Source organism: Lepidochelys kempii, chromosome 4, assembly GCF_965140265.1.
Source record: "Lepidochelys kempii isolate rLepKem1 chromosome 4, rLepKem1.hap2, whole genome shotgun sequence".
Lineage (NCBI taxonomy): Eukaryota > Metazoa > Chordata > Testudines > Cheloniidae > Lepidochelys > Lepidochelys kempii.
In genome coordinates this window covers 121,899,625-121,921,268 of record NC_133259.1, presented here as the reverse complement: position 1 = coordinate 121,921,268, position 21,644 = coordinate 121,899,625, and the positions used below count along the sequence as shown (strand labels likewise).

The following is a 21,644-nucleotide window of genomic DNA, read 5'->3' as shown; positions in this document are numbered from 1 at the left end:
TATTTTCTAAGCATGTCATAGATACTCTTCTATAGCAAGGCAAGGAAAGGGTAGCAAAAAGGTGGCTCCTAGAATTGTTGGGAAAATTGGGATTTTTCTATGAAGCAACAGTTTATTCCTTGCCCCTTGAATGTGTAACTTAACAGGTTGCTGCCAGCCCATTTAATGTGTAGATTATTCTGCCTTCGGGGATCTACAAGTGCATATTGGAAATAAACCCTCAAACTGTAATTTTTTTATAAAAAATATATGGGTGTGGTCCTGCTCCCCATCAAAGTAAATGGCAAAGCTCCCAGCAATTGCAACATAGGCATAACCAACTCTAGATTTGCAGATCATCCATGAGGATGGAATTTCATTGCCTGTTATGTGGGTTTGTGGTGTACCTTAATGTTAATGAAAAGGAGTACTTGTGGCACCTTAGAGACTAACCAATTTATTTGAGCATGAGCTTTCGTGAGCTACAGCTCACTTCATCGGATGCATCCGATGAAGTGAGCTGTAGCTCACGAAAGCTCATGCTCAAATAAATTGGTTAGTCTCTAAGGTGCCACAAGTACTCCTTTTCTTTTTGCGAATACAGACTAACACGGCTGTTACTCTGAAACCTGCCTTAATGTTAATGGTTAGCATTTAATATGTTAATGAGTGTAGAGGTTCTCTTGAAGGCCTGACTGTTTGCTTTTCTAACTTAAGCAGTCACATTGGGTAATATTCTAATTTCAGTCACACTGGTGTAATTCTGGAGTGACACACATTCAGTAGTGGTGTTTGGTTAAAGTAAACAGGATTTGGGCTAAGGTTGCTATGATTCACTGAATAAAGACTCCATGGTTTACATTTAGTTTTGTAGGCAACTGAGTTTAGGGCTATAGCTCTGGGCAGTATCTATAGCCTTTTATTAGCACGTTAGGTTCTTAATAATACAAATGTTGAATGCTTACAAAAATCATTTTGCATCTTTGGGTAATAGTGCAATTTCATGGTAGCACATTGGTGGTTTCAGTGTGAAATCCCATTAATTCTACAAATACCAGGTTCTGAAAAATTGCATTTTATTAATCACTTACTCAGTGTAGGAATGAATCCTGTTGTTGTCACCTTTATATTGTACAGTCTCCCTGAGAGTAATTTTGCATTAACTCACATGTATTGAAGATCATGTGAGGTGCAAGGATTATATTGGATTTTATTTAAATTCAGATCAAGTCTGCCAAATTTAAGTGCTCATGAAAGGGGGAGTCTAATATCTTTGTCACAGTATGAGCAGACACTGCACTAACTTCCGGACATAACTCTGCAAAATGAGCTTTGATTCTAACCTTTAACCCCATTGTCACAACCACTAGTTCAGATCCTGGAGCCCTCCAAAACAGAGAATGATAATCATGTTGAATTGTCTATTAGTTTGCTGATATGGACTAGGGTCCTCTTAAAACCTAGGTTGAAACCATGATATTTCTTTTGAAGTTGCAGCAAACGTGGTTGATCCCTCAGTCAGACCAGACTGCAGGGTATAGGCTAGGAATATGGGCCCACACCCTTGGAATTGGCTAGTGTGTGATGGGTGGCTGTGCATCAAAGGATGGCCCAGAGAGAAATAGGCCGCCTCTTGTTTCACTCTGTATACTGCTGCAAATAAAAAAGTGACCTCATGGCCAAAGGTTTATAATTGCTTGTCTCCCTCCTCATTTACACACCCCCAGCCATTGCAGATATGGCTTTCCACAAAGAAAGCGGTTTCAGTTGCGATTTTCACAGACACAGAAGGGAGCTAGGGGCTCAACTTCCATTAATATGCAATGGTATTTGGATACCTAAATCCCCAAGGCTTCTTTGAAAATCCCAGCCATGATTTATAGTGTAATCTAATCCATTCCTTTAATATTAGTACTATTTATGGTGAAATTATTACACAACATTTTTTAGGTTTGTCTAGAATTAAAATGTATACATTGAAATGCATTAGGCCCCATTCAGCCCAGATAAAAGTTCTTGTAATTCCATTGGAATTGTACATATTAGGACCAGGGCCATATTTAGCCCACTCTTTATATATTTCCTTGACCTTGTCCCTTTAACTGTCTATTTTTTCTTAAAAATAATAACAAAATAAACAAATCCACCTGGCTAACATGCAAGATTCTGTCTGGAAATATATTGATGATGTAATACATAAACTCTAGAATCTTGTGTCAAAACAGAAGCTCTTAATACAATACACATAACACTACCCCTATCCTTGTCCATCTCACAACCTTAATTTTTAAGGAAATACATGAATGGTCACTGCCAAAGCTGAGAAGAGTTTACTGATCACTAGGTATAGTTTGTATTCCCTTCCCATCTTGCTCCCCCGCTCCTAGTTTATGTTCTCAAGGCACTGAAATTGCCTCATTTCCATCCAGTATAAAACATTACTACTTGTGTGTATAATTCTGAGTGGTTAAATAAAATTAAGTTGATACCTTACAAACCATTTGTCCAGTTGTCCCTTAATATTTAGGGCCATACTGTGCCTTTAAGGCACTGGTCTGTGTTGTAGGTAGTACAGAATTTCACAATCACTAGGGGAGCTTTAGGAGAGATTGTGCCTCCAGGAGCACACCTATTACATAATCCATTAGAAGGTTACATCATGCTGCTCCCTTCTGCCTTCATCCATTTGGTCACCTATTCTGGCCAGAGCGATGAGGGGGCATGGCCCAGTCTCTTCCACCTCTCCCACAGCAGTCCTCAGAGGCCAACCCATACCAGACATGCCCTTTCCTTAGACCCTTTGTTGGGTCATGTGGCAGACAGGTAGACCTTAACCCTTTCCTGGATGTTTTACTGTCCCACATTCCAAGATCTGACTACCTCTCTAAACCTGTGAATGCTGCTGTGAGGACCCTCTCAATCCTCCACCCCCAAGCAATTCTATACCCACAACTGGCAAACCCTATCTAGAAGTATAGTGGAGCAAGAAGTATGTAGGAGAGGACAGCTGGCCTGATTCTCCTTAAAGGCAACTTCAGGTTGATCTTCCCCTTTTCACTTTGTGGGAGGCACGGGGGAGCAAGCATAGGATTTCTTTCTCCTTTGGCTTTCGCCTGGCAAAGATGGACTTTTTTTTTTAAACTGTGTTAACAGCTCCTTTGGCTGAAAGCACCTGGAACAGGGTTGACAAGGCCTGGACAGCCCCAGCCAAATAGTGATGGTTGGTGGCTATCTATCCCTTTTATGCATTCACCCCTAAAACTTTACTATTCATTTTATGGCACTAATAGAAAAGAAATCACTACTTTTTAAATAATGGCTGTAGTTTTTCATTAGGGATAAATGCCCCCACACACACACACACACAGATTTATTGTTTGAAACATTCAGTCTTTCATACCTGTATTACAGAAATTTCTGCCTTTTTAATATAGGTTCCTCAGAGCACCTACAAACCTCCAAAGGAAAAACAGCACCTGCAGGAAATCAAGTATAGAAATCGCAGAAGAGCAGAGGTAAGTGTAGCATGATTTTATTTTTAATTGCCCCTCTCCAGCATCTGTTTATTCTTTGATGTAAGTTACAGTTTTCAGAGCTTTAGGGCTCTATCCAATGCAAAAATGCTTCTGCAGCTGCTGGGCCACCCCCTGTCTTGGAGCAATGAAGGCTGCTTCTTCTATCCCTTTCCCCCACGCTTTGTCTGTCTTGTCTATTTTATTGAAAGTTCTTCAGGGCAGAGACCATCTTCTACTCAATGTTTGTTGCAACACAAATAATAGCAGTACGGTTACAAAGGGTAGTGCTTGTGGAAGCAGCCACGTGATGTTGTCCTAATGTAGCCAATCAAGATTGCTCCAAATAAATTTGTTCATTTCTAAGGTGCCACAAGGACTCCTCATTGTTTGTTTTACAGACTAACACGGCTACCACATTGAAATCCATTTACATACTTGTTCTTACATCAGTGCCCAGTGCCATGTTGTTTCCCCCCTCCATCTGCACTGACCCTGTGAAGGTGTTTACGGACTGCAGATAGCCCAGTGAAGGCTCTTGCCTCCCCCATACCTGGCTCCTGCTGCACAGAGGGATTGAGGGGAAAGTTTCTCTCCTACTGTGTTGAGTAGTTTGAGGGGCATTCCCCACTGCTTCTCCACTACTCTCCAAGGAGAGGACATGAAGGAACTTGCACCCCACTGCTTCTGCTCTGCCCTACTATAATGAGGTATTAGTGGCCTTTCCGACACCCCATTGCATCTACTGCTTCCCCTGACTCCAGGGATAAGAAGTCAGGGTGCATGGCTGGGGTATTCCTCCAAGCCCTGCTTGTTCCCTCTGGCCATGTGGAGGGGGGCACTGGGGAACTTAACCAGCTCTGTGGAACCCTACAGAGATCCAGGAGAAGCTACTCCTTTGCTTGCATAGGACACACAGATAGTCAATGTGTGCAATTAACCATTAAGGCATTTAAAAATTTGACATAATTTCTGTTTCCTACCTGAGAAATAATTTCATAGCATCATCCAGTTACAGAAAAATCTGAGTAGCTCCTGACTGATCTGTAGTATTTGGTGCTGCACATACCTGAGAGCTCCTCCCCAGACCAGGCTCTGAGAGTAGGAGATCATCATGACTAGGAAAGCAGCAGAATTCAAGGCGCTGTGTGTTAAGAGAGAAGTGGGAGGGAAGGCCTGGAAAGGGCCCTGACACTTGATCTGCTCTGGTTATTTGAACTGATCCTGATTTTGAAATGAATCCTATTAAATAAGTCAGCTCTGATTAGATTTAAGGCAGATTTCTGTCTTCCTCTTCCTCTCCTTGGAAGGAAATTACATGGTAGCTCCCTCTCCCATCAGACCTCCCACAATGCAATCCCCATATAGAGGTGCTTTAGAAGCTTGATAAAAGGTCTGGTTTTTTTACATCTTTTTATCTATACTCTCCCACCTGCATTCCACAAATGCCTTGTTCTAGTTTTCACTGACTGATACCAGACAATTTATCACTGTACTAGCCTCTCCATGTCCTTGTGCAAGTTGCATTTGGTTCAGTTCCTGTATGTAGAATATGCTGAACTGCCTACCTATTTTGTTAGGGTCAAGCTTTCCTTTTGCCCTTTTGTTGCCCCATCTCATTATAAGCATCTGTTACTTTTAGGTTCTTCACTTTCCAGCAGTATTACTTTATTTTGTATCCTTTCATTATGTCTGTGTTGTGCAGAATGTACATGCTTAGTACACATTATATGGAAAGATTGAAAGGGGAAAGAAACAAAGCACATTATCTGGATTACCAAGAGTCTGAGATAAGTGTAGAATCACTTAACTAACAGCCACAGTCTCCAGTGGAGCAGATGCATGAATGCAAGCAACACAGCGGAAAGCCACAGCAGAAAGTGAAGTTGTTGTAGCAGCCATTTTTGTCACTCTGAAATGGCATAAAAGGCATTTAAAGCATTCACAAAGGTCAGTTCCTCAGACTGTTCACTAAATGAAGCTGAAATTGTGGCTCCTGAAAAGAAAGATGCATATGGAAATGTCACGGTCATAGAATTGCACATGTGACTGATGTATCAGAGCAACTCTAGAAAAGAGTGAAAACACTAGGAGCCTCTCCCTGTGCATTTTATCTCAGGGCTGATGCTACATGTCCAGCTTAGCATCATCACTCAGAGCCAGTGGAAAAGCCGGAGTGCTCCTTTCACTTCTGGGGCTGCATCATTATATGTGCTGTCCCCTTTAAATGGGTTCAGCTGGAGCTACTCAGACACTTGTGCCTCTTGGAGCAGCCCCTGGCACCAAGGCTTCTCTTCAACTACCCCACTCCACCAGTGCAGGAAAAGGAATGTTATCTTGCTTACAATGTGGAAACAAACACTGGTAATTGTGTGTTATATGCAGTGATGGGGCTTTCAACTAAGGCTCCAATCCTTCAATGAACTTCGAAGTCACTGGGGCTCCATTCAGGCATCCACCCAGGAGAGATGGTTGTAGAATAAGGGCCCTAACACAAGTTTTTCATCAAGGATGAAAATTCGTGTTGACTTCATGCATTGAAAGCTGATTAATGCACTTGCCCATGCACACAGAAATGGAGCTAAATTTTTTAACATTTGGCTCCATCTCCTTAGGGATTGTGAGGGAAACATATCCAGGGCTAGGTCATGGTGCAGTACAGTAGGTGCATTCTTTCCCAATGGGTTTCTAAAAATGCCACCCATTTGTCTCAATGGGCAGGAGCCTTGACTGGACCAGAATCAGGGGCGTGTGCAGGGATTTCAATGTGACTACTTTTGGAGGGGCACTTTAAACACTGCCCCCCCACCCACCCAGTTCCTCTGGGCCCCGCTGTCTCCCCAAACCACCGGGCCCCCACTGCATTCCCTGGGCTCCCCACCCATCCTCCCAGTGTCCCCAGCCTGGCTGCCTGCCCCACCTGCATTGTCCTGAGCTCCCGTCTACATACCCCAGGCAGGCTCCAAACACTTGCTGGATGCTGCAGCAAGGAAGGGACAGGGCTCAGCGGGAGTGCTAGCTACAGTGCTTTTCCCAGGCACATCCCTTCAGCCGCGCTCAGCCTGACTCCCACCGTGGCAGAAAGGGGGAGAATGGGCTTTAGAGATGGAATTCCAGGGCGGGGGGCCAGAGCAGAAGCTGGGGGCAGTGGTGGAGATGATTGTTGGGCAGCCCGTGCCCCTGCTTGCCCCCCTTTGTGCATGCCCCTGACTACAGTAAAGAAGACAGCCCCAAAAGGAGGGGGAGCACACGCAAGGGAATGCAGGGGTGGGCCCCTGTCAAGGTACCATCCCTACTCTGAACTCTAGGGCAGATGTGGGGACCTGCATGAAAGACCCCCCTAAGCTTATTTTTACCAGCTTAAAACTTCCCCAAGGTACAAACTATTTTACCTTTTGCCCTTGGACTTTATTGCTGCCACCACCAAGCGTCTAACAAATATATAACAGGGAAAGAGCCTGCTTGGAAACGTCTTTCCCCCACAAAAAAATCCTCCCAAACGCTACACCCCCTTTCCTGGGGAAGGCTTGATAAATATCCTGACCAATTTGTGTAGGTGAACACAGACCCAAACCCTTGAATTTTCAGAAGAATGAAAAAGCAATCAGGTTCTTAAAAGAATTTTACTTGAAGAAAAAGTAAAAGAATCACCTCTGTAAAATTAGCCCTTTACAGGAATTCTAACCTGCATTCCTGCTCTGGTCTGGGCAAAAACAACACTCAGACAGAAAGAACCCTTTGTTTTCCCCCCTCCAGCTTTTGAAAGTATCTTGTCTCCTCATTGGTCATTTTGGTCAGGTGCCAGCGAGGTTATCTTAGCTTCTTAACCCTTTACAGGTGAAAGGGTTTTTTCCTCTGGCCAGGAGGGATTTAAAGGTGGTTACCCTTCCCTTTATATTTATGACAGCCCCCCTGGGCCCACTCTCCTCCAGGAGCTCTCCATTGCCCATTGGCCAACCAAAGGAAGATGGGAGCTGATTGGAGCCTAACTTCTTCCACCCCCCACATTTTTTTTAAACCTTGGCCTGAGTGTTTTGGATCCCTTTGTCCCTTTGACTGCCCCACCCTCCTTCTGTGTAGTTGTAGTATAGGAACTGTGCTTTTAGGATGCTGTGGGTCTGACCAGTTACCCTGTTTTGGGATCAAGAAGGAATTGTTCCCATTCAGGCCAGATTAGCAGGGGGTTGGTGGGGAGCGTTTTGCCTTCCTCACAGCATCATGGAGGCACAGATAACCCAAATAGGAGTAGAGCATAGAAATTCAGTAGGAATGTTTAGTTCTTTGCAACGTGCAGCTCAAAAGGGTTGGCTCCCAGAAGTAAAGGAGACCTGACATTTCACTGTTGGGCCTTATTTCTATTGGAAACGAGAAGACCTGAAGTCTTCACAGACTGAGATTCTCCCATTCTTGTACCCTCTGTTTCCCCACATGAGTGGTATGTGTGTGAGAGGATTCAGAAGAGTGCGGTCACTGAATCCTACAGGTAGGCTAAGGGGAGTCTACCCCGAATTAGGGATTATGTGGATGGAGCTCTGTAGCCCCCACAGTAGACCCACTTAAAAGGCTGGTATTGGAGAGACCGGGACAATAAGGCAGACAGCTCCGCTCCCCCATGCTACGTTTATAAAAGTTGCTGCTCCAATCCATCCTTGTGTCTTTCTTCATTCACCTGCATGTCCTGATTAAGCCTCTGCCTTCAGAGGTTTTTTCTTTTCTGTAATCACTGTCTAACCCACGAAGTTTATTTGTCTATGATCCCTTTTGGGAATTTGTTGTGGCTTGTTGCAAATTATGTTTGACCATATAAGAATAGTTCTTGTACACCATTTGCTTTGTGCTCCAATCATTTATATTTTCACTTGGTATTTAAATATTCAGAGTTCTGTGTTTTAATGGTTGCCTCAATTTGCTACATCGAAAAAAGGTGTTTTTAAATTTCTCAGTGGAGAATTTAAAATTTACCATACTTAAAAAAATAATTGTTTTGATTTTAGGAACTGCTGCTGGAAGCAAATGTTAGCCAATTCAGGTGTGCAACCGTAAAGCCTGAGAAAAAAGCCCCGAGAGGTGTAAGTTAAACAAAATTGGTAAATTAAAAAACAACTATCGTGTGTTTTTTTACACATTAATTACTTTTTATCAAAGTACTCAAAGGATCTCTCTGTATTTGGAGTTAGGAAGTATGATACTATCATTCCATCAAGGGGTTCTGGTGACCTTCTAAACTACAAGAACCAAGGCCTGTCTAGCTTGACACCAGATTCCCCAGGTAGAATTAAAGCCCTGCAATTTGAAATGTGGATGTTTTTATTTTACATAATGCACAGATCCTGGACTGTGCTTCATTCACTGTGAAAGTTCTCCACTAGCTCTCTTTTCCTCACCCCAGTACTCCTGCTGCTGCCCCTCCCCTCTTACCTGCCTACTTTAACACTGCTCCAGCAACTTCCCTTGCCACTCAAGCAGTTCTCTCATCCAACAGAACAGTTTTCCATTACATTGAAAGGGTACACAGCAGCATAGTGAAAGCAGCTCTGTTTGATTAGGTGACTCCTGATTTACAGCTGTAGGATCATGCCCATTCATGTAATGTGATCACTGCAGTATCATATCTGTGTATCATTTATACCATGCCCATCACCAAACACCTTCATTTGAGCATCTGTAGCTAGCAGCATAGAATGAAGTTCCCTGTCATTGTCAGAATTCCACATACACTTAATAATCTCATGAAATGTCCTTTGATATCCTGCTTTATCTTCACAAAACTCACATCTTAAGAACTGACTATATTAGTGGCCTTTGGTAGTATTCCATATTCAATATTTCTGTAGCAAACAATATTACTTTATTATTTTGTTATGTTAGCCATCTAAATACATTTCATAGTAATCAGCAATAATTTTTCTGGGGACCTGTTCTGCAATTATTTGTTACGCAGAACTCTCAATGAGTTTGGCATGCACAACAAGATTTAAGGATGCTATGATTGCAGTATCTAGTCCTCAATAATCACATCTGCTCTTCCAAAGGGAATAATATTCAAGATACAATTTAATAAGATTTTTCCTGAGTATTTGAATATCTATTTCTGAAATGAAAATTAATTTTTGGATGACTTGCAGTATATATCCGGCATTATGAAGAATAAAACGAAGTTCCAAGCTCAAAAGATCCAGGGCAAGGTGAGTAACATTTAGAATATACAGATGTTACAAGTGTTTGAAAAGTGTGGACTGAAAGTCATGACCAGATTTGGAACTGGTGCAAATTGATACAACTCCTCTGTAATCAAGGGTATTACACCAAGGCCTATGGCCATGGGAATGGGATAGTTCAGGGGATTAGCAGAGGCTGGGCAATAGAGCCTTTCACCTCTAGGTCACTGGTTCAAATCCAGGTCCTAAAGAATGAGCAATGGAAATGACTATTTGGTGTGAAATGAGTTTGGTCTGTTGTGTAGTTTCCATTAAACAGGTATCTAAAGCATAAAACCCACAACACTGATTGCCTCTTTGCTGAGACTTCAGTAGTGCAAGTAGCAGGATGTGCTATCCACCTTGAGTATGTGTCTAGGGTCTCAGATGAGCTCAGGCTTGGGGTGGCTAGCCCCTTGTGCTGCTGTGGCTACACTCTTATTTTTAGCTTGCTAGCTCAATGAAAATCACCACCCCAACTTGAAGTGTAGACACACCCTTAGAGATAGTAAGACAGCATTGGGCAGCCTGCATTGCCTCTGCCTGAGCTGTGATTGTCCTGTGGATAACAAAAGACTTCAGTCCCCAGGATTTTCTATCTGGCATCTTTCATAATCATCAAGATCATACCAAAACAGCTGAATCAAAATAACAGAGTGTCTCAGGATCAGATTCACTGTTAGTGTAAATGGGAAATTTGTCCCATAGTCTAAGGAAATAGATGTTTGCTCACCTTTATTGAACAATTTTTGATACTGATGTTTTAGCAGTACATGGGGCCAAATTCTGATCCCAGTTGCACCAGTACAAATTTCAAATAACTCCACTGACTTCAGAAGCTGGCCAGTCGGGTGGCGTTGCACATACAACAGAGGTTCATGCACTTATGGTTCCCTCAGATCACCTGCATGTGCAAATCTGCTAACTAATCACAAATGGATAGTCAGTTACAGCAGGCTTACATATTTTATTTGTGAGGTCATCTAGATTCCAGTTTCCCCCTTTGAAAATCTGGCTTCTGGAAAATATTTGTAAACCACATCAGACACTGATGACTTACAGTGTTCAGCAATAACAGTAATACCACCACTATACTTACTGACATTACATTAATAAGTCTGTTTAAAAGTGCGGTCCGATATGATATGTCCAATTTGTTTTTAAAGTGCTGTATAATATTAAGACCCCTACTCCTTCCTCGGTTAACACACTCACAGGACCAGCTGTAATTTGGACTCTGTTGAAGTCTGTGTCTGTTACACTTCCCTCTCAGACAATCTAAAATATTGAAACTTATCAGCTAGAGTGTTGGCCTGTGGGAATTAAACCCATTGGTTAAGCTGGATAAAAGAAAAATATGGATCCAGTGTCTTATTAAATTGATTAGGGACATTTTTAATAGTTGTTCGTATCTTTTCCAGTGGCATAGTCGTATTTATCTCACCCAAATGTATTTGCCTTGAAGGTTGATTAGGTGGCTTTCAGGGAGCTGCTATAAAACTTTCATAGCTGAGATAAGCATATTGTTTGAGTCTTAAAATAAATTCTACTTCCCACACCCACTCCCATTCATCCTTCACCTCCCAGTAGACAACTGAGAAGATTTAGGAGGAATGTGTGTACAATATGTTAGAAATCAGGTCACAAAGTCCATCTCAAAATAATCAAATTGTATAATATTTAAATAGATTAGGGTCAGTATGCAATTTACCATAGTTCATTTACCTTCTTGTGAGAACATCCATTGTACAATAAACACATTTTCTAGTCTCAGTCAGGCACATTGAAACTGCCATGCAGACAAAAATGATTAACCACTGCTGTTACAAAATCTTTATTCTTTCTTTCCACTGCAAGCAGTGAGACTGTACAAATGGCTCATTACTCTGGCTCAGTCTGCCTTGTGCTCACAGGAGATCCGGTTCTCTACATATTTATTGGTTTGGGGTGAAAAATAGTGTGTTATTAGGTGAAAATATTGAATATGATTTTTTCCACAAGAATTACTCAAGTATGCAGCCCCTTCTTCCTACTTGATAAGGGGGAAGGAATGACATGATAGAAAAGGGGTAATGTGAAATCAGGTATTCACTGATAATATATGCAATAGAAAAATCTATTTGGATACTTTTTTGTACATACCTGCACAAATCTTCTAATCCTTGTGTATTCTGGCTGTTTAGAGTGCATTTTATTCAATCATAATTTTATTTATTAAACTGGAGATGGAACATTTCTAGGTAAAATATTGTCCCCATAATCAGTTTCAGTTCAGGATATTGACCACTTTTCTGTCTAATCTACAGGAACTCCATATACTACATGAAGGGGGAATAAACAAGCAGTTTCCAAAAGCATAATAACTTCCACATATTTTAGTGAATGTTTTCAATTTAAAACCAATACAATATAAAAAATATAGACTATCTTTGAATTCTGCGCTCTTGAGTACATTTCCCACCCCTGAAGAAGAGCTCTGTGTAAGCTCGAAAGCTTGTCTCTCTCACCAACAGAAGTTGGCCCAATAAAAGATATTACCTCACCCACCTGTAGAGATGGCAAGACCAGTATAAGGAAAGAAAGGACTCTCGTTGCTGTCTCCTCCCCCAAACTTTGGCACCCACCTTTTTTGCACTGAGAAATAGATGGGTAACTACATTTCACAGGTGGGCTATTAAAATGTGTCCCATGCTGTAGGAAAACACTGTTCACCTCCATTTATTGAATTTCCTGATTACAACATTTGACCCTACATAATCAACCTCAAATATGAAACAACCATGTTTTTCAGTTTTGCTTATGTATTTCAGTTGGTTGTGCAGAAGGTTGGTATAGGATGTCTTGAGTGATTCTGCACATCTTTAGGGACTGGCAGAGCAATACAGTTATCTTGTAGTTAAAATACATTTTAATATGATTTGCTTCCATATCCACATTGTGAATGGACTTAATTTAACTGGCTGGTGTCATGAATGATTTTTGTTTTCTATATGGAGTGGGCTCAATTCTGATCTCACACCAGTTTTACACTGACACTATTGCATTGACTTCAAAGGTGTTGCCTCTCTAGTATGCTGGTCAGATCAGAACTGGACCCATTGTGTGCCACTGTAAAGCTGGATCTGGCCCTCTAAGGATTCCCCTTGTGTAAGGGGAATCCTTGGCTGGCAAAGAAGCTGCGTAGTGGCTCTACTCCACTGCCTCTCTCAGGCTTTAGGGATTATCTGTCCGTCACTCCTAAGGCAATACTTACTCTGAAGAGAGATGCTGAAGCAGCCCTGGATCTAGTAGTCCCAGTTGTACTGGTAACTCTCTCTGTGACTTTGAAGGTTGATGAAGTCTGTACTTCAGTTTCTCCATCTATAAAATGGATATAATGATCCTGCCTCCTAGAAATATGTTAAAGTTAATAAATTAATGTTTGCAAGCCACTTGAGATCCTCAGATGAAAAGTTCTACGTGTTACTGGAATATGTGTGTGATCTTCCTTCCTTTCAACTCTCCCAGAGGTGAACACACAAGATGTTTTCTGTTGGAAGCAGTTGGCAATCATATCTTTGTCCAAATCAACTGGAATCTTTTTTTTTCCTATTGGAATGTTTCCATGTACATGAGTATATAAGAGTTTAAAAAAATTAAAAGAAGTGAACACCTTATATGATTTGACATGGCCCAAGAGTGATTACAAATTTATAATCCACTTCAGGGACCTGGTTGACTGCTTAAACAGCTTGAGTGGTTTATGAAGAGCATGCAAATCTATTGTGAATGTGAGATTAATGCTTTGAGCAAAATTTATACTTCATCTTGAAGGTGATCTAAAGTGATTGAATTACCATGGATTGATTTATTTAACCCTTTGAATTGTTTCTGTAGTCCATTTATGATTCACATTGCTAAATATAGTATATGCATTCCTTTTCCTGATAGATTAACAACGTACCTATTAAATTAAATGCAACAGCGATCTTAAGAGAAGGTGCTCACTACCAGCGAAAAATGGAACAAGAACTCAGCAGGTACTTTCTGTACATAATATTTCCCAGCTCCTTTTTATACATCCTTTGATATAGAGAGCACATTAAGGGAAACTCATTATATTAGTTTAACTGCAGTTTAATTAATCTGTTAAAGGCATATGAAAATTTGCATGATAATGAGCAGATAGGACTGAAATTAAAGACTACATTAGAATGGCAATGAAGACTTTTTTGTTTTATTGTAGGTAGAGTACAATGTGACTCTGTTCTAACTGAGCATTCTAGCTAATGCCCACTTGTTAAGTGCCATGAATAATCATGTTTTAGATACACATAAGTACATCATTCTGGGTAAGTAATTACACACACACACATCCATGCGTGTACGTAGTTACACATACAAACAGATTATGTTCGTACCTATTCAAGTACTTATAGTGTATTTGTTAAGGAACACAAATAAGTCAAATAATTTTTGGTGTAACTCTGTTACCTTCAGTGGAGTTACATCTGAGCTGAATGTGGGCTATTGTACTCAGAGTTTTATACTCAAACTGGTTACTATTTATGTAATAATACTCACTGGCTTCCATGACCATACAGGACATAGTAGTCATTAGTCTAGGTTTTCAGTTCACCTGTTAATCATTGGGGGTGAGGGAAGAGAGAGTGAATGGACAGTGCAGGTTGTGTTCTTTCACTAGAAATAAATAACATTACAACTAGTAATTTCGACTGAGACAAAATCTAGAATATTGTCATCTTGGGTTAATATTATAAATGTTCCACCTGAGTTAGCAGGCTTAGTGCAAAACATTATTAACCTCTTTAGAAGACTCCAGCCTTCCACAAAAGCTTTTAGAAGTGAACATAATGAGGCTAAGGATTAAATTCAGACCTGTCAAATCTGACTAAAATGAGTGACCCCTTCAAAATGAGAGATGTCACTCATTTGAGTTGCAAGACCCCACATCCTCAAAGGTATTTAGGTATCTAATTCCCACTGATTTCAACTGGAATTAGGCAACGAAATACCTTTGAGAATCTTGGCCAAGGTTACCTATATTCCACATACATTTGGCATTCCATCACTATTATTGTTGAGAATAATTTACATCAAAATAGAGAATGAAACTTCTATGCTATGCTAAAGCATGAATTGCACAGCATTGAGATGCCTGCATGGATTTTTTTTTCCTATTTTTTTTCTTTTTTTTGGTGTCCCTCTGTCACGCTGTGTGGAGTGGTTCATGACCCTGAGTGCCAACTTCTGGGCACACTGTCAAAAAGGTAGAGCAGAGATCTCAAACAGGTGGCATGTTCTATAATTAGATTTCACCAACCCAGTAAAAACTATGAACTCATGAAGCACTGTAACAGTGTTACCATTGAGTCATAGACAGTCCCTTTGGGCATTCCAGCCTATCTTGCCACCCAGGCAAGCTGGACTTTGTGATAGTTGGTTGCTATATGCCAAAGATCACAAAATATTCAGGTTGCTCCCGGTCCCAAGAAACCAATCACTTACCCCAAGTCAATTTGTACCAAAGTTATCACACCAAAGACAACACTTTTAGCCCATCCTATAGTAAATTAACTAAGGCTTTGTTAACTAAGAAATGAGTTATTTACAGGTTAAAGCAGGCAAACACATACACAAATAAGTTACACTCTGTGGTTCCAAAAGGTGACCGAGTTATAGTAATCGGTCAGTACTGTGTGTCTTTTAGGTTGACCCTGAGGATCTCAGCTTCTGTTTCAGAGCTCCAGCCCTGTGAGAGTCCAAACAGCAAAAAGAAAAATATTCATGTCAGTGATCTTTATGTCTTCCTTCCAGCATTCAAGCTGATGGGATGAGCTTATTTGCATATAGCACCTTCATGGGTGTGAGAGGGAAATTAACCAAGTGTTTGTATTATGAGGTTCCCCAATGGCCCATTTAGTTTTGACAGCCCTTCTTGATGGGCGTGGGACCATTTCTTCTGACTTGGTTCACAGGTTCAGAGCAAGCATTTTTACAATTATAAAGCAAAACTTGCATATCACTGTATAGCATGGGATATGGACATTACAAGTGAAATTAATTCATGCAGCAACGTACAAATATTCCATAGAAACTTAACACATTTTTGTAAGTCTAATGCCTATCTTGAAAAATACTAACACATATGTGAGCTGGTCTGGTTTCCAGCTATGAATTTGTCAGTGCTCAGCTGACGCCTAGAGCCTTGGCAAGAGCTGGCAGCCTGGGGTGAGCACAGGAGACACTGGGTAGAAGCAGTTCTCCCACTGGCACTGTCCTCGCCCCCAGCCCAGTGCAAACCAGCGCATGGCACAGTCCGGGGCAAGCCCAGCCTGCCCTGCAAGGCACTTCCCTGGGCCTGCCAGGGATTCTGCAGCTCACCCCGAGAGCAGACCCTCCTCAGCCACAAATTGCAACAACACCCCTGCAACTTCCGCCCCTCCCCCAGCTGGGAGCCGGCCTGACCTGTCCTGCCTCCTCTGCCAAGCCAGGACACCGCACAGGCCAACGAAACCACCCAAAAGTGGGGAGTGGAGCCTGGCTGGTGGGCACTTGCCTCTTACTGTGCCCGGACGCTGGCACCCTCTTGACCATGGCGCCCCCCCCCCCGACCACGGCACCCACGGTGGTCACCCATGTCACTCACCCATAAGGCTGGCCCTGTCAACCATGTTTGAAGGGGTAACTCAAACAGGTAAATGGGTTTTGCTCAAAGTTTTTTAAGAAATGTTTCAGCTGAAAAGCAGAATTTGCTCATAGCCAAAATGTTCAAATACAGGAACCTAGTGTTAAAGGTTTTCTTCTCCTTTCCAGAATTGAAAGTTTGCTACGAGGTGCCCATGACCCATCTGAATTCCTGGAATGGCAAAAACAGATGCGTGAAAAAGATTTGGAACAACAGCTGGCTGAAATAGAATGTAGGAGGCTACAAGGGAAACTGAGTCACGAGGAGGCAGTTCTAGCACGTCAGAATGTAATTCAGGAAAACAAGAAGAAAGCTGAACTAAAAAGAGAAGAGGTAAAGCATTACAGAATTACTCAGACTTTATTTGAGCTTTATATCAATAAACAGCTTGTTATAACAATGTACAGAAGTTCATTCAAAGTAGGTCTGTGTATTTAACTGGAGTCTGCAACTAGTGCAAAAATCTTGTGCTTTAGTTTACATCCACAGAAGTTCTAGTATGTTGGGAAAGAAAAGGTTTACTAGTATTTGATTTGATAGTTAATATGTGCTTATTAAAGTGAGTAAAAGCAGAAGAAATATTTACCTCTGAATCCCTTGTTGTCTTGGATTTCCCATTCTTTGTAACTAAGAAGTGCGGACATCAAGAGATTAAAGGCAGTTATTTTCAGTGGACTCATTAGTAGAAGAATAACTATGTTATGGTGTTTGAATAGGATCAAAGCAACAAAAAGTCTGTCAGATGTCTGGGCTCACCTGATGTGTTCTGTGCCAGCGGTTCTAACTTTAGCAGCCCGAGGACCCCCATTTTGATTTAAATTTTTTCGCAGACCCACAAGCCAGGTTTCTAATTTTCCCTGGGGGTGTTCAACCCCTGGGCCCCACCCCCACTCCGCCCCTTCCCACAAGGCCCCACTCCTGCTTCACCTCTTCCCACCTCTGCTCCACCCCTGCCCCTCCTCTTCCCTACCTCTTTCCATCCCTTCCCCCGAGCACACCCCATCCCCGCTCCTTCCCCTCCCTCCCAGCGCCTCCTGCACGCTGCTGAACAGCTGTTCTGCATCATGCAAGAGACACTGGAGGGAGGGAGAGGAGTTGATCAGCAGGGCCGGTGGTCCTGGATGTGACTCGCGGACCCCCTGGAGTATCGTCGCGGACCCCGACGATGGTTTGAGAACCACTGCTCTGTGCTATTTAGGATATACAGAACCTCAATGGTGGGGAAGCGCAGGAGACCACTTTATAGATGTGCATGCATATTTTATGCTGAACAATTGTTTCATGAAATACACTTCCAAATGCACAATCTTTGAGCTAATTCATCTCACAAGCCAATACAGACGGTAGCTGAAAACATGCTTTCTCTGTATTATAGAAAGGTAATGCAGGCTCATTACGGGACCATAGTTCAAGTTAGCCCTGTATCAGGGTTGCCTGAGAATAAAACATGTCTACATGGGACACTCAGGAAAGTTAAGGAGAATCAACTAACGGTGTGAAGGCAACGCGCATAAGTTAAAGCAGGTATGGATGCTTCCATTCAGGAGGAAATTGGCCTCCTCTTTGGAGAGGATTAAATTACAACAAATTCAGGCCAGTTTACTTCTGAATGAGAGCATCCATACACGCTTTAACAAATGTGCATTGACTCCACACCTTCAGCTGAGTCACCTTAGCTTTCCTGAGTGTCCCTGTGTAGACAAGGCGTCAGTTAGTCATGACCGGGGCAGAAGGTAACTCCTTATGTGCTCTGAAAAACAGTTGGGAGCAAATCTATGGAGATGGTGCAAATGAACTTTCCCTCCCCTTGGCTGTCTGTGTGGCCTTCTGAACATCCTGTCATGTTGGTTTTCCTGTAAAGGGGGCACAGAGGTTACTGCAGCTGTAGAGTTACAACAAACCCTGCAGAACTGCTATCGAACAATAAGGCAGAACCAGGATCCTCAAACTGGGGTTTCCCTCCTGTCTCCCTCCTTACACACTTGTTACTTTTGTAGAGGCTGCAATCCTGCTAATCCAGTTGTTCTTACCCGTTTTTAACAGCTTGCAGCAAAGAGAGAAGAGTTGTTTTTATCATTTTCTTTACTGACCTGTTGTTTGTTTGGGGTTTAGACAGCAGAATTGATGCACCAATATGCAGAGAAACGTCTTCAGGAAGCGAAGGAAATGAGAGAGTTGGTGGAGCAAGTAGTGGAAGGACATAAAAATGTGAAGCAAGCACGAATGAAGCTCCAGAAGTACAAACGACAAATAGGTATTTGTGTTGCCAAACCCCTAGGATATGATGGCAAATTTCCAAGTCATTTTATCTTTATTTTAGTGGGCAACTCATCTAAATTTTGTTGAAAAAGAAGAGGGGGAGAAATTCAGAATATATGTTCCCGTAAACAAGTGGACCAATGTAATAAGTGAATCTTTGAGCCCACTCTAGCTGAAATGAGCATCTAAGCTATGCTACTGGCCCAGAGAAGTTATTCCCTGTGTTTAAAGGGGAAGATGCAGAATCAGGCATTCTGAAGCTACTAGTCTACACTCCTGCCAGAAGTGGTACATGTGACTGCCTGTTCTGATTGCCATACCAGTATATGGTGATCAGATTCATGTGACTAATACTGAATCCCCAATGTCTTAAAGAGAAGACTTGTTGGGCCAACTGAAAATTTTAAAGGAGACATAACTCATTATTGACCTCTTCCAAGCTGAGGAGGAGGAGAAGAAAGCAGCCACTGAGATAAGAGAGAGTTTCTTCTCTAAACCAAAATAAATCACTGGGCGTGAAAAAGGAGAGCAGTGATTGGAGTGGAGAGTGCATGTTGCTGGCTTTCCACAATTCTCCAAGGGGACGTTCCAGTTTATATTTTAGCTCAGATGACTTAGTGGTGGTCATGAAGCTGGTCTCTTCCTCCATCCAAAGATATGCATGGTACTTACTCCATTATAGGACTGCACTAATACCTACTGAAGGAATAGGCAGTCTCTAGCCTTGAGAAATATAGAGTGCAGAAGATGAGCCCTCAAATGCACAAGTTCTCCTCTGCCTGGATAGGATCACACCTCTGTCATTCAGATTTTAATTCTTGTTTTTAGCTTCTGAGTGTGATGCTTCCCAAGGGTCCCCAGGGCTGTGAGGTACCTCGCTACCACCTGCTGTTCATGTGAGGAAACCTTGTCTGTGCCTGCTGTAGGTCAGCTCCCCAACTCCACTGGCCAAGGGCAACATAAGCATTCCCCTCTCAGCCTACACAGGCCCTGCTGTCCTTCTGTAGGTTAGCAATAGACACACTCCAACCATAAGCCCTTGGATTGTCCCCCTGGAGTGTCCAGCCTCTAGTCTTTTGGACACCCACAGTATTCACAGATTCACTGCTCCCAAAGCAACACCATGCCCCAGCTTACCAGATACACCTCACATTACTGTTCTACTTTAACACTCAGCACGTAGGGAAGTTTATAGTTAAAGTCTGTTTAACAAAGATTCAAGTGATAGCAAGTATAAATATTGGAGACAAATGGTTTCATATAAAATAAAAACACATTTTAGAACCTAGACTTACTTAACTAGTTACTGTCATGTCTTATAGGTCAAAGCTCACCCAAAATCCTTCCAGCATATTACAGCCAGTCTTGGCTGCGGTCTTCCCTTCATGAGACAAGTCGTGCTGTCAGCTTGCCTCCTCGGTGGAAAAGATCCGAGAGTGTCCCCCTGTACCCCCAGTCATCTTTGTCTTTACTCATAAATAGGACAGTCTCCTGTGTGCCTCTTTCTTGTCAATTTCACAATCTCTTGATTACCATTGAGCTCAGATTGTAGATAGGCCTCCATTGTGAAAGTGACAATACACACATGACCAGCCAGAGAAAGAGAGAAGCATCTCTTCCCTCCTACCTGACAGCAGCATGTTTATCACTTTCTGGTGACCTGCCTTAACTCACATACCTTAAGAACATAATTTCTTAAACATTATCTGTACATACATTTTGCAATGATTATTTGGCTCTTGGTAAAGGCTTCACATGCCACCCTTTGGTCAACTTAATTTGCGTATATCTGACCCAGGAGATCCCTGTAAAACTCTATGCGGCCCCTGTGCCCTCTGCCAGTTGGCACCAAGAGGTTCCTGGGTTACACTGAGTAAGCCAGTCTTTCTCCTAGATAGGTGAGCCTGGCAGTGAGCTAGAATCCATAGCTTTCCAGAGTACATACAGCTTGGAAAGCTATGAATATTTGATGCTAGACAGAGTCTGTACTTTAAGTAAATGAAACTACGCATTTTCCTATTTTTTTTGGTCTCAAGTCTAAACTAGAAAATAAATTACTACATACTAATTGTGTCAACTGTAAGTATAAACTGCTTTATATTTCAGTTCTGTGTCTGTAAGTCTCATAGAATCACAGATATTAGAGATGGAAAGTAATTATTAGTCTCTCTCATCATCCTTCCTACCAGGGCAGGGTAACAACCTGAAGTATATTCAGATCAGTATTAGTCATTATTCACACATGTACAAGAATTCATCTCCAGATGTATTGCAGCATCCGACATGCAGCTAACATGGGTTATTTGTTTTCTCTCAGTTCAGGAAGTGTCTGAGGAGAGCCGAGAACTTCTTCGTCAAGCTCTGGAAGAAGAAGAAGAGAAGATTAGGAAAAGATATGAATTGATTCAACAGATAAGAGCTATAGAATCTCTGCCATTCTTTAGGAACAAGTTTGTTGACTTAACCCAGGTAGGTTCATAAGGAAAAAAATAACTGTTTTAGAGGTATGTTTACCTTTCACACAGACGTGAATTATACTGCATACAAAAATATTGCATGTTGGATACATGCAATTAGAGGTGAGCCCAAGACATGCAGCTTTGATTGAAAAATTAAATCTGAACCTGAATTTTCCCAGAGTTTATAAAATGAACACTTTATAAGAGAAAACATCACGAGCACAGATCAAATCCTAAACCCCATTGAAGTCAATGGGAATTTTGCCATTAAGTCCAGTAGTGCCAGGATTTCATCCTATAACATGTCTCTTAAGACATTTCCAAGTAGAGCCCCTAGATTGCTCTACCTTCACAGTAACTGTTTTGTCAATACTTGGAGCTCTCATGTCCACACATAGAGCTTGGAATGATGTAGAGGTGTTCATATCACTGCAGTGACTACACTGACTCTGAGTAAAGCTATGCCTCCTATACTGTGTCTCTGGACAGGAAACACAAGCGTGGCAATTGCATTGGTGCAATTAGTCCTCCTAGCACAATCCCACAATGC

At 41.9% G+C, this 21,644-nt stretch overlaps 1 protein-coding gene across 3 annotated transcripts in view; it reads left to right on the top strand.

Annotated features, from left to right (window-relative positions):
- The window catches only part of CFAP99 (cilia and flagella associated protein 99), a 107,892-nt gene that overhangs the window by 51,972 nt on the left and 34,276 nt on the right, over window positions 1-21,644 (top strand). Inside the window, exons 7-13 of one of the 3 annotated variants that reach the window (XM_073342715.1) lie at window positions 3,414-3,494; window positions 8,486-8,560; window positions 9,617-9,676; window positions 13,619-13,707; window positions 16,505-16,709; window positions 18,489-18,630; window positions 20,953-21,104. In XM_073342715.1, the coding sequence (XP_073198816.1) occupies window positions 3,414-3,494; window positions 8,486-8,560; window positions 9,617-9,676; window positions 13,619-13,707; window positions 16,505-16,709; window positions 18,489-18,630; window positions 20,953-21,104 (804 nt within the window). The remainder of the gene's footprint in view (window positions 1-3,413; window positions 3,495-8,485; window positions 8,561-9,616; window positions 9,677-13,618; window positions 13,708-16,504; window positions 16,710-18,488; window positions 18,631-20,952; window positions 21,105-21,644) is intronic. The other 2 variants (XM_073342716.1, XM_073342717.1) reach the window with 2 other exon arrangements.